Below are 11,358 nucleotides of genomic sequence, written 5' to 3' on the forward strand. Positions count from 1 at the left end.
AAGATAATCTACATAATTGAAGAAAATATTTGTAAATCATACACCTTATAAGAGTGTAATATCCAAAATGTAGAAAGAATGGTGGCAACTCAACCAAAAAAACCAAACAACTCAATTAAAATATGGACAAAGGATTTGAATAGACATTTCTCCAAAGAAGATATACAAATGTCCAATAAGCACATGAAAAGATGTTCAGCATCATTGATCATTAAGGAAATGCAAGTTACAATCATGAGATGCTACTTCACTCTCACTATTCTAAGTAAGATGGTTATTCCTCAAAAGATTAGGCACAGTTGCTATAAAATCCAGCAATTCCACATCTAGCGATATACCAAAGAGAAATGAAAGAATACATCCACACACACAACCTGTACACGAATATTCCTAGCAGCTTTATTCATAATAGTTAAAAAGTGGAAAGAACTCAAATGTCCAAGAGCTGATTGATTTACAAAAGTTGTATATCCATACAGTGTCAGATTATCCAGTCATAAAAGTAATGACTTGTATATGATTCGTACTGGTACATACTATAATACAGATGAAACTTAAAAACATAAGTGAAAGAAGCAGGACACAAAAGCCATATATCATCATACATGTGTTATATGATTCAATTTTTAGGCAATGTCCAGAACAAGCAAATCCAGAGACAAAAAGTAGATTAGTGGTTTCCAGAGACTGAGGAGAGAACAGAATGGGTAGTGACTGCTAAAGGATGTGAAATTTCTTTTCAGAATGAAGAAAATGTTCCAGAATTAGATAGTGGTGATGGTTACGCAAACTTGCAAATATACTAAAAACCACTGAATGGTTAAAATCACTTAATAATTGTGAAGCTTATGGTATTTGAATTATACCTTGAGGATGAACTTAGCCAGTTTACATTGAGAAGTTCACTTTGGCTAAGAGAAGAGCAAATCAGAGATTGGGATGAGAGATGGTACCTTAATGACTGTACATATGAAAAAGGCTTTGGTGTTTATAGAGGGGGTGACCTGAACTGTGTCCTAGGACATAACTCACTTTTCCAACTACAGTAATGATAGGAGAGGGTGGAGGCCTTGCACTGCCCATGGTGCTGACCTCGAGGGATTTGGTTCTTGTAAATCTCCCTGGGAGTTCATTTCTCTTTAGGGTTCTTATCCTTCTTCCTCTTGGTCCTGTGATCAGTACCTCTGAAATGTTGGCCCCAAGACAGTCTCCTAATAATTACGTGTATCTGATGCAACATCTCACAAACTTTTTAATAACTCCCATTGCTCATTTGCCCTCAGCAGCCTGAGCCAGGCTTCATCTTATGAATTAAGCCTAAGTTTTACTCCCCAAGGAATTTCCCTTTCCTTAAGGCCAATCCTATATGTGTTCCTCGTCTGAGAGAGGCCAGGAGAAGAATGGAGCTACAGGAGAAGAGTGACCTGGGAGATGGGGGCCTCTAAGCCCTCTTGGCCACTGTGGGCTGGAGGAAGGTGATGGCCCCAGTGTCCTTCCCATGGACAAGTCAGCACTGAGGAGGCTCCCGACAAAGCCTCTTGTGAGATAAGCACGGAGTGGAGGGAAGGCATGGGGGAAGTCATTGGGCATTAATGCAAGGGGAATGGGATTTGGGAAACATTGATTTTATCTAGCTTTAAGACTTTTGTCTGTATTGGCTTATGTGCTGGGTGGAATTTAGAACACAGGGTGGGAGGGAGAGCGGAATATAGACATACACTGTTCTCTCCCCCACCTCCCACATACATACCACAGCTTCTTCCCACACCTAGGAGAAAACACAAACAGGTCTTGCTCTCACACTTTCCACCCTCTACTGTTCCTTTTTAAGTCTCATCTTCCTCCATCTTCCCCCTTCTCCTGTCTGCTGCTCTCTCACTCCAGATTTTCATCCCTTCTCTGTTGCTCTCCCTCCATCTTATCCTCTCTTTTTTTAAACCTTGTGTTTAATAATACATATTAATGCTCCCTGGATGACCACAGACTAGATTCTCCCCCAATTTGGGAACCCACTTATTCCTTCTCCCCTCGTCTCTCCTAGTCCTGTGTGGGCTGATTTTCTAAGAGCAAAGACAGATGGGATAGAAGATTGAGTAACAACAGAAGAGGTCTAGAATCCTCCCCTTTCCCCATACAGATCCATGTCCCTCCCTATGTCTATTTTCTTTCTTGTCTAGAATCCCTCTAAATCTATTTTCTATGCATGTAGAGGGAGGAAGCATTTGCAAAGATTCTGATGGTTTGTGGAAAGAATTGGGCCATGCTAGGATTGTAAATCTGATGATGCTGGGAATTAGGATTCTTGGATTCTCTCTGAGGTCCTTTAAACTGCATTGTATCCAGTGGCTACTCTCTCTTTCTTCCCAGCTCTCACAGCGCTCTGGCCCATCCCAGCGCCCTGTCCACCATTAAGCAATCACACATTTTTTTGGGAACCAACTATGAGAAAGGGTCTGTGTGTACCACGTACTGTATAATACTTAACTTATTGGATTTGCACTGAAATTACAACACATGTGAGGAGACAGAGTCATCCTCATGAAAAAGTACCAAGGCACAGCAACATTATGGAAGAGCTAGTTAGTCTTAAACCTTGAAGGAAGGGTAGAATTCAGACAGGTGAACAGGACAGAAAAGCAATTCAGGTGAGGTGCTGGCTGGATGAAGGCACTGAGACCTGAGGGACCAAGGAAGGGATAAGTTTGGTCGAAGCTGAATCTTCTTAGAGGGGAGCAGGTAGAAGGAGAATAGTGGTTAGGAGCGCAAATTCTGGGTCCATCAGACCTGGCTCAGAATTCCAGCTCTGCTTCTTATTTTCCATGTGATCTGGGACAAATTATTTAACCTATTTAAGCCACAATTTACTTATCTGTAACATGGAGATAATTTATAGTACTTACTATACTTATAAACATGGGAATAATATATGAGACTAAAAAGGATAATGCCAGCAAAATATTTAGTATAGTGTCTATCACATAGTAAGCACTCAAAGAACGTTTACTCTGATGACAATTACTTCTATTACAACAATAAATGCTTACTACCATAGTTATTACTATTACTATAATTACAATAAATGCTTACTACTACTACTACTATTAAGTGGCAGATGGACCTGGAAAGAAAGGTAGGAGCCTGTTTCTGTGGAAACCCCTGAAGCCCTAACTAAATGCAAATTCCTTCCTGTAGACAATAAAGAGCCATGGAAAATTTTTGAAAACCTCTTGAAATAGAGGGGGAAGATGTTGTTGAGGAAGTTTATGTATTTACTATGTTGCACCGTGTGGATTAAAATGGAGCAAAACCTGGAGGCAAGAACCCACTTGGAGGCCCACAGCAATAAGCCAGATAGGAAAAATAATTTGCCAGTAATTTCAAAGGAGGAACACATACGCCTTGGTGACAATACACGTGGAATGCAAGGGAGAAGTCTAGTTGGGTGAGGGGATAACGGACAGAAATAGGAGAGCCAGAGAGGTATTTGGGTTTAGAGTAAAGAAGTAGCAAGAATGATTTCATAATAATGACAGGCAGCTCACAGTGCCAGATGGAGCTGAAAGAACCCATGGTTACTGACTGGATTTAGCCATTACAGTGACACTCGAACTGTGAAGGAGAACTGGTTATGATGAGGGGACGGATCGGGTGGTTCTGCAACAGTCCTGGGAATCACAGTCTCCTTCTCTCCTCTCTTTTACAGGAGAGCATTCCCTTTTCCCACACTGCATCTCCTCCTCTTTTTCTCTCTCCCTTTTCCTCAGTGTTCTGAGGTTTCTCCTTCCCCAAACCCTTCCTCTTGCACACCTGGGGTCGTCTTTTGCCCCGACAGTGCTCATGCTAAGAAGTTTTTCAGCTCTTACCTTTTCTCTTTCTTGGTCTCATTATAATACTTATTTTGCTTTTTTTTTTTTTTTTTTGATTAACATTTTATGGCAATTTATAAATTACAAGAAATAAACAAAATTTGTAAAGAAGAAAAAATATATGTTCCATCAATCCCATCAACCAGAGATAACCACTATTCATACCTGGTAACATCTTGATTTTTCATGTCCATTTTATCAAAATATTTTGTAATTCTCTCTTTAAAACAACAATACTTTGAGTCTTAAAACCCCTCATTGATCATTTTGGAGATAATCCTGTTTATATTTGTCTGTAGAGGTTGATGGAGATTTTTTTTCTTCAACTTTTATTTTAAGTTCAGGGGTACACGTGTAGGATGTGCAGGTTTGTTACATAGGTAAACGTGTGCCATGGTGGTTTGCTGCACAGATCAACCCATCGCCTAACTATTAAGTACAGCATCCATTAGCTATTCTTCCTGATGCTCTCCCTCCCCTCGCCACTCCCCTGAGAGGCCCCAGTGTGTTGTTTCCCCTCGTGTCCATGTGTTCTTATCGTTCAGCTCCCATTTATAAGTGAGAACACGTTGTGTTTGGTTTTCTGTTCCTGCGTTAGTTTGCTGAGGATAATGACTTCCAGCTCCATTCAGGTCCCGGCAAAGGACATGATCAATACAGCTATCTTTTCACTTGTATCCATTCAAATCCCTTATAAGAGCATCAGTGCAATCACTGCTGCCCTTCCCATATGTCATGGTAAAATAAAATCCCATCCTTTTAGGATATATGTTTATTCTTAACTAGTATTTCATCACATGGAGGAGCCATATTTTATTTAACCAACGCCTCATAGTCATGCATTTAAGTTGTTTCTAGTTAATCAATATTATAATAATATGATGAATATCCTTAAACATACATTTTAAAAAATTAGCTTTCATTGTTTCTTTAAAACAAATCCCTAAGACAGAAATTACTGGGTCAGGGAGTATAAATAATGTATGGATTTGGCACATATTTTCAAATTGCCTTCTAGAAAGATTGTACCCCCAGTTATTTATCTATTGCCCTAAATTCTCAATAATGCTGAGTCTTACAAGTTTTTAAAAGATCATTGTCAATATAATTCAAAAAATTATTCCTTACTATATTTTATCTTTAATTTTTTGGATAGTTAGTGAATTCTAGATAAGTTTGAATTATTATTATATTATTACAGGTGCTCGCCACCATGCCTAGCTAATTTTTGTATTTTTAGTAGAGATGGGGTTTCACCATGTTGGCCAGGCTGTTCTCGAACTCCTGATCTCAAGTGATCTGGCCACCTCGGCCTCTCAAAGTGCTGAGATTAAGGCATGAGCCACTGCACACGGCCATGTTATTTTATTTTAAAATTCCTTCCTTCCATCATGATTCATACATAGTTCATTCAAAGTAAAAATATCCAAATAACACAAAGACATCAGGATCAAAACTAGAGTATCTCTGAGGCTTTTCATCTTATGTTTTATCATGGAAATTTGTATATATTTACAAAGTAGAGAGAATCACCATTTTCAGAACTACCACTATTACCAACAGTTTGCCAGTCTTACTTCACATACTCCTCTTCCCTTTAATAAAGTATTTTAAGGCAAGACCAATACATTTTTTCTTTATATTGATAAAAACTTCAGTGTTCATCTCTGACTGATAAAAGCATATAAAAATGTATGGGGGTGGTAGGCTGGGTGCAGTGGCTCCCACCTGTAATCCTAGCACTTTGGGAGGTAGAGGAAGGTGGATTGCTTGAGCTCAGGAGTTTGAGACCAGCCTGGGCAACATGACAGACCCTGTCTCTACTAAAAATACAAAAAAATAGCCAGGCATGGTGATGTGTGTTTGTGGTCCCAGCTACTTGGGGGGCTGAGGTGGGCGCATCGCTTGAGTCTGGCTGTTGGAGGTTGTAGTGAGCTGAGATCGTACCACTGCACGCCAGGCTTGGGGACGGAGCGAGACCCTGTCTGAAAAAAAGAAAAAGTATGGTGGGTGTAATCTTAGTAGGGACAAAGATCTTAAGATAAAATAATGAAGTATGCTGTTAACATTTCAGGAATCAGTAATCAGGTGTGAGAGTTGGAGCTGGGGATGAAGGATTAGGGGTCAGGGGCTTTCCCAGAGAGGCCAAACCGTGCCATTTAAATGGCTGCCCATGCAGTCTAACCTCGACACCATGTGGTAGAGAAAGGACACAAAGTCAGAGACCAAAATGTGTTACCCTCTGTTGTGGTTGCTGCAACAATGCTCCAGGAAAGGTGTGTACTACCCTTGCCTGTCTCAGAGCCTCCTGCCCTGGTGCACTGCGATAAGCCCATTCTAACTCTGTTTTATCACATCATTTCCTGTTGAAGAGCTTGCCAGGGTTCTCAGTTGCCCATGGGGACATTTTTCAAACAGTCCTAGGCTGGGAGTTTGTGAAGCCACAGAACAAACATAGCACATCTTCCTGGAGTATCATTTTTGCACAAATATCTGAGGATAAATGTGAATTTTAAGTGAAGACAAATATGACAATATTTTGAGTATTGAAATCCCTCATAGATAATTTTTGAGATAATCCTGTTACATTTGTCCATAGAGGTTTATCGAGATTTTTCCAAATATATTCATTCAATTCCTGTGTAAGAGCATCAGTGTAATTGCTGCTACCCTGCCCATGTGCCCAGATGGGAATCAGGGAAAAGAGATCTTTTTATGTTCTATTGTCTTTACAGGATGGAGCCTTGGGACAAATTTTTCTGAACAATTAGAAAAAATACTTGTGGAAAGATATAACCCAAAAGAATGGGTTTTAACACCAAGAACTCAGTTTATTTTTCAAGCTAATGTCTTCTAGAACTTTCACTTACTAAAGAATCATGTCTCCCTCCATGCTCTAATTTTTTTTTTTCTTTTTAGAGATAAGATCAGCTGGAGTGCAATGGCCATCATAGCTCACTGCAGCCTTGATTTCCTGGGCTCAAGCAATCCTTCCAGCTCAGCCTCCTGAATAGCTGAGACTACAGGTATGCACTACCATGCCCAGGTAATTTTTAAAATTTTTGTAGAGATGGGGTCACACTATGTTGCCCAGGCTTGTCTCAAACTTCTGGCCTCAAACTATCCTCCCACCTCAGCCTCCCGAATAGCTGGGGATTACAGCTGCATGCCATCACACCTGGGTAATTTTTAAATTTTTTATAGAGATGGGAATCTAGCTATGTTGCCCAGGCTGGTCTCAAACTCCTGGCCTCAAGTGATCCTCCTGCCTTGGCTTCCCAAAGCAGTGGGATTACAGGCATGAGCCACTGCGTTCAGCCAACACTCTTTTTTTTTTTTTTTTTTTTTTTAATAACGCTTTGGTCTCGTCAAAGTTTTACGAACCATAATGGTTACATTTTAAAAGCTCTGCCAAAGATTGTCTAGGGATATGTGTATAACAGAAAATTTGCATAAATTTTAAAAGTTAAAACATGAGAGTTCAAGGAGATAGTGCATTTGTCCTGGGCTTCTTTGAATTGCCCCCAGAGATGGCCCATGGCAACAAATGCTGCTAGAGAAGTACCTACGGAGAAACGTTTGAGAAACACTAATCATCCCAGCTTCACTACAACCAAGATTATCTGCTTGTTTTTCTTCACATTTACCTCTGATTTTGTACATAACAATTTTCTTCTAATGCAACCTCTCTTTCTCCAGCAATTAACAGCCTCTCAAATTCCCACCATAAAGAAGCATCTATTTGTTTATCTAAAATCATTATTCTCAACTGTATATCCTATCAAGATTTATGCACATAGGTTGATGGTGTTTGTGGTCACAGGTACTTGCTGACATGTTTATTTATTCACTGATTGATTCAACTAGCTTTACGGAACCTATGGTTCACAAGACACTATGTTGGGCATAGCAGGTATGAAAAAGAACCAGACATGAAACCTGTGGATGAGGACAGTATGGCCAAAGGGAAAAAAGACCCAGATTCCTTTAATACACTGTAGGGTATGGTCAGGGAAATAAGTCTGTGGAACCATTGAAAACATATGGAACATCCTCCCCAAGGATGGCTTTCCTAAGCTACATCTTGGATTGGCACTCAACAATGACTTTAATCAACTCAGTCCTGACTGTCCAAGGAAAATGATTGAATTTTCTTTTTTGTTTGTTTGTTTCAATGGTTTCTCTGTAGGCATGTGGGGGAAGATCCTATGGAACCACAGAACACCACACAGGTATCAATGTTTGTCCTCTTAGGGTTTTCACAGACCAAGGAGCTCCAGAAATTCCTGTTCCTTCTGTTCCTATTTGTCTATGTCACCACCATTGTGGGAAACCTCCTTATCATGGTCACAGTGACTTTTGACTGCCAGCTCCACACACCCATGTATTTTCTGCTCCGAAATCTAGCTCTCATAGACCTCTGCTATTCCACAGTCACTGCTCCAAAGATGCTGGTGGACTTCCTCCATGAGACCAAGACAATCTCCTACCAGGGCTGCATGACCCAGATCTTCTTCTTCCACCTTTTGGGAGGTGGGACTGTCTTTTTTCTCTCCGTCATGGCCTATGACCGCTACATAGCCATCTCCCAGCCCCTCCACTATGTCACCATCATGAACACTCAACTGTGCGTGGGGCTGGTGGTAGCCACCTGGGTGGGGGGCTTTGTCCACTCCATTGTCCAACTGGCTCTGATACTTCCACTGCCCTTCTGTGGCCCCAACATCCTAGATAACTTCTACTGTTATCTTCCCCAAGTACTGAGACTTGCCTGCACTGATACCTCCCTCCTGGAGTTCCTCATGATCTCCAACAGTGGGCTGCTAGTTATCATCTGGTTCCTCCTTCTGATCTCTTATACTGTCATCCTGGTGATGCTGAGGTCCCACTCAGGAAAGGCAAAAAGGAAGGCAGCTTCCACCTGCACCACCCACATCATCGTAGTGTCCATGATCTTCATTCCCTGTATCTACATCTACGCCCGGCCCTTCACCCGATTCCCCATGGACAAGGCTGTGTCCATCACCTACACGGTCATGACCCCCATGTTCAACCCCGTGATCTACACTCTGAGAAACCAGGACATGAAAGCAGCCATGAGGAGATTAGGAAAGTGCCTATTGATTTGCAGGGAGTAAACTTTAAGTAAGTTGACTTCAAATGACAAATTTCTCTGGATTTTTGTTTTCCCACGTGAAAAATGGAGGAAAGTCTTTACAAAGCATAACAAATCATATTACACTTATATTTCTTGAGGACCTACTGCTGTGTCAAGTACTGTGTTAAGCACTTCCACGCTTTTTTTTGTTTGTTTGTTTGTTTGTTTTTTGAGACGGAGTCTTGCTCTGCCGCCCAGGCTAGAGTGCAGTGGCCGGCTCTCAGCTCACTGCAAGCTCCGCCTCCCGGGTTCACGCCATTCTCCTGTCTCAGCCTCCCGAGTAGCTGGGACTACAGGCGCCCGCCTCGTCGCCCGGCTAGTTTTTTGTATTTTTTAGTAGAGACGGGGTTTCGCCGTATTAGCCAGGATGGTCTCGATCTCCTGACCTCGTGATCCGCCCGTCTCGGCCTCCCAAAGTGCTGGGATTACAGGCTTGAGCCACCGCGCCCGGCCTTTTTTTTTTGTTTTTTGATGGAGTCTTGCTCTGTCACCGAGGCTGGAGTGCAGTGGTGCAATCTCGGTTCAGTGCAACCTCCACCTCCTGGGTTCAAGTGATTCTCCTGCCTCAGCCTCCCGAGCAGCTGGGATTACAGGCACCCACCACCATGCCCGGCTAATTTTTGTATTTTTAGTAAGAGACGGGGTTTCACCACATTGACCAGCCTGGTCTCGAACTCCTGACCTCAGGTGATCCACCCGCCTTGGCCTCCCAAAGTGCCGGAATTACCGGCGTGAGCCACAGTGCCCGGCCTAACACTTCCACACTTTTATCTCATTCTTTTAATGAAACTGACAGTAGATATATTATTATTGTTGTTAAATTAAACAGTTTTTACAAATGAGAAAACTCAGAGAGAAGTGACTTGCTCAAAGGTGAACAGTAAGTGAGTGGCAGAGCTTGCCCTGGAACCTGGTTCTTCTGACTCCAAGTTTAGAGGCAAGAAATAGGAATGGGATTTGAAACTCAGAGTTCCCTGCAACCACAAGAGAAAACCTAGAGAGGTCTTCATCTATAGAGAAGTATCTGTGATGAATGGTCAACTGCTTCATCTTAACTCTGGAACAGTTACATTCTTTTCTACTCCCCACCTCCCTGCCTCATTCCCCACTGTGGAATTTAGAAAGTTATCTCGCCCTCCCGTCTCCCTCGCAAAAAAGTTTGAGTCGCCGCTCCCGGGTTGCCCGCGGAGTCGCGCGTCGGGAGCTACGTAGGGCAGGGAAGGCATGGCTTCTGTTTTCGTCGGATGAGAAGGGCCCAGCGGTGGGGGTCGGGCCGGGTCCGGGGCCTGGGGACGCCCAGCCGAAAGCGCCTCGGCCGGGGCCACCCTGCGGCCACTGCCGCTACCGGGGCACCGCGCTGGGGAAGCGCACAGCCCGGGGCAGCCTATGAAGCCCTTCGAGACCGCCTAGGTCAAGTCGGAAAACTCCCTAAGACGGAGCGGCGTGGATGCAGGAACCCGGTCGATATTCGCCCCGCCAAGACATATGAGCCCTACCACCTGCACGCTGAGAAAACTCAAGACCAATCCGAAGCCGCGCACAGCTTTACCAAGTCCCAGCTCCTCGCTCTGGAGCGCAAGTTCCGCCGGAAACAGTACCTCTCCATTGCAGAGGGTGCGGAGTTCTCCAGCTCTCCGAACCTCACAGAGACTCAAGTCAAAATCTGGTTCCGGAACCGAAAACTGCCGGAGTCAGAATTGGAAAAGCTGAAAATGACTGCAAAACCCATGCTACCCTCCAGCTTCAGTCTCCCTTTCCCCATCAGCTCGCCCCCGCAGGCAGCGTCCATATACGGAGCATCCTACCCGTTCCATAGACCTGTGCTTCCCATCTCGCCCGTGGGACTCTATGCCACGCCAGTAGGATATAGCATGTACCACCTGTCCTAAGGAAGACCAGATCAATAGATTCCGTGATGGATGTTTGTTTCAAAGGGTTTCCTCTCCCTCTCCAAGAAGGCAGGACCAGCCAATACTCCTGCTCTGCACACCCTGCGTGCACCACCCTAAGCGGCTAGGCCGACAGGGCCACACGACATAGTTGAAATTTGTTCTTTAGGCGGAGGCACCAAGCCTTGTTTTCTTGGTGTAATCTTCCAGATGCCCCCTTCTCCTTTCACAAAGAAAGGCTCTGATGGTTTTTATGTATAAATGTATATAATAAAATATAATACATTTTTATACAGTAGATGTAAAAATTCAAATTATTTTAAAAGGCAACATTTATATACATATGTGCTTTTTTTCTATATATCACCTTCTTAAAGAGACTGGGTAAGTCCATTTGTTGTATTTTCTTAAAGAGGGAGACAAATTATTTGCAAAATTTGATAAA

General features: G+C 42.9%; 1 protein-coding gene and 1 pseudogene across 1 annotated transcript; both read left to right on the forward strand.

Annotated features, from left to right (window-relative positions):
• The first annotated feature begins 8,059 nt into the window (after positions 1 to 8,059).
• On the forward strand, positions 8,060 to 9,068 carry LOC117066500 (olfactory receptor 4D1). The gene has a single exon (XM_033181913.1). It carries the CDS (start codon positions 8,075 to 8,077, stop codon positions 9,002 to 9,004), a length of 930 nt encoding a protein of 309 aa, XP_033037804.1. The 5' UTR covers positions 8,060 to 8,074; the 3' UTR covers positions 9,005 to 9,068.
• Positions 9,069 to 10,057: 989 nt separating this feature from the next.
• Positions 10,058 to 10,913, forward strand: LOC117067992 (annotated as a pseudogene).
• Positions 10,914 to 11,358: the final 445 nt, after the last annotated feature.

This window comes from Trachypithecus francoisi, unplaced genomic scaffold (genome assembly GCF_009764315.1).
Source record: "Trachypithecus francoisi isolate TF-2019V2 unplaced genomic scaffold, Tfra_2.0 Lachesis_group20, whole genome shotgun sequence".
NCBI lineage: Eukaryota > Metazoa > Chordata > Mammalia > Primates > Cercopithecidae > Trachypithecus > Trachypithecus francoisi.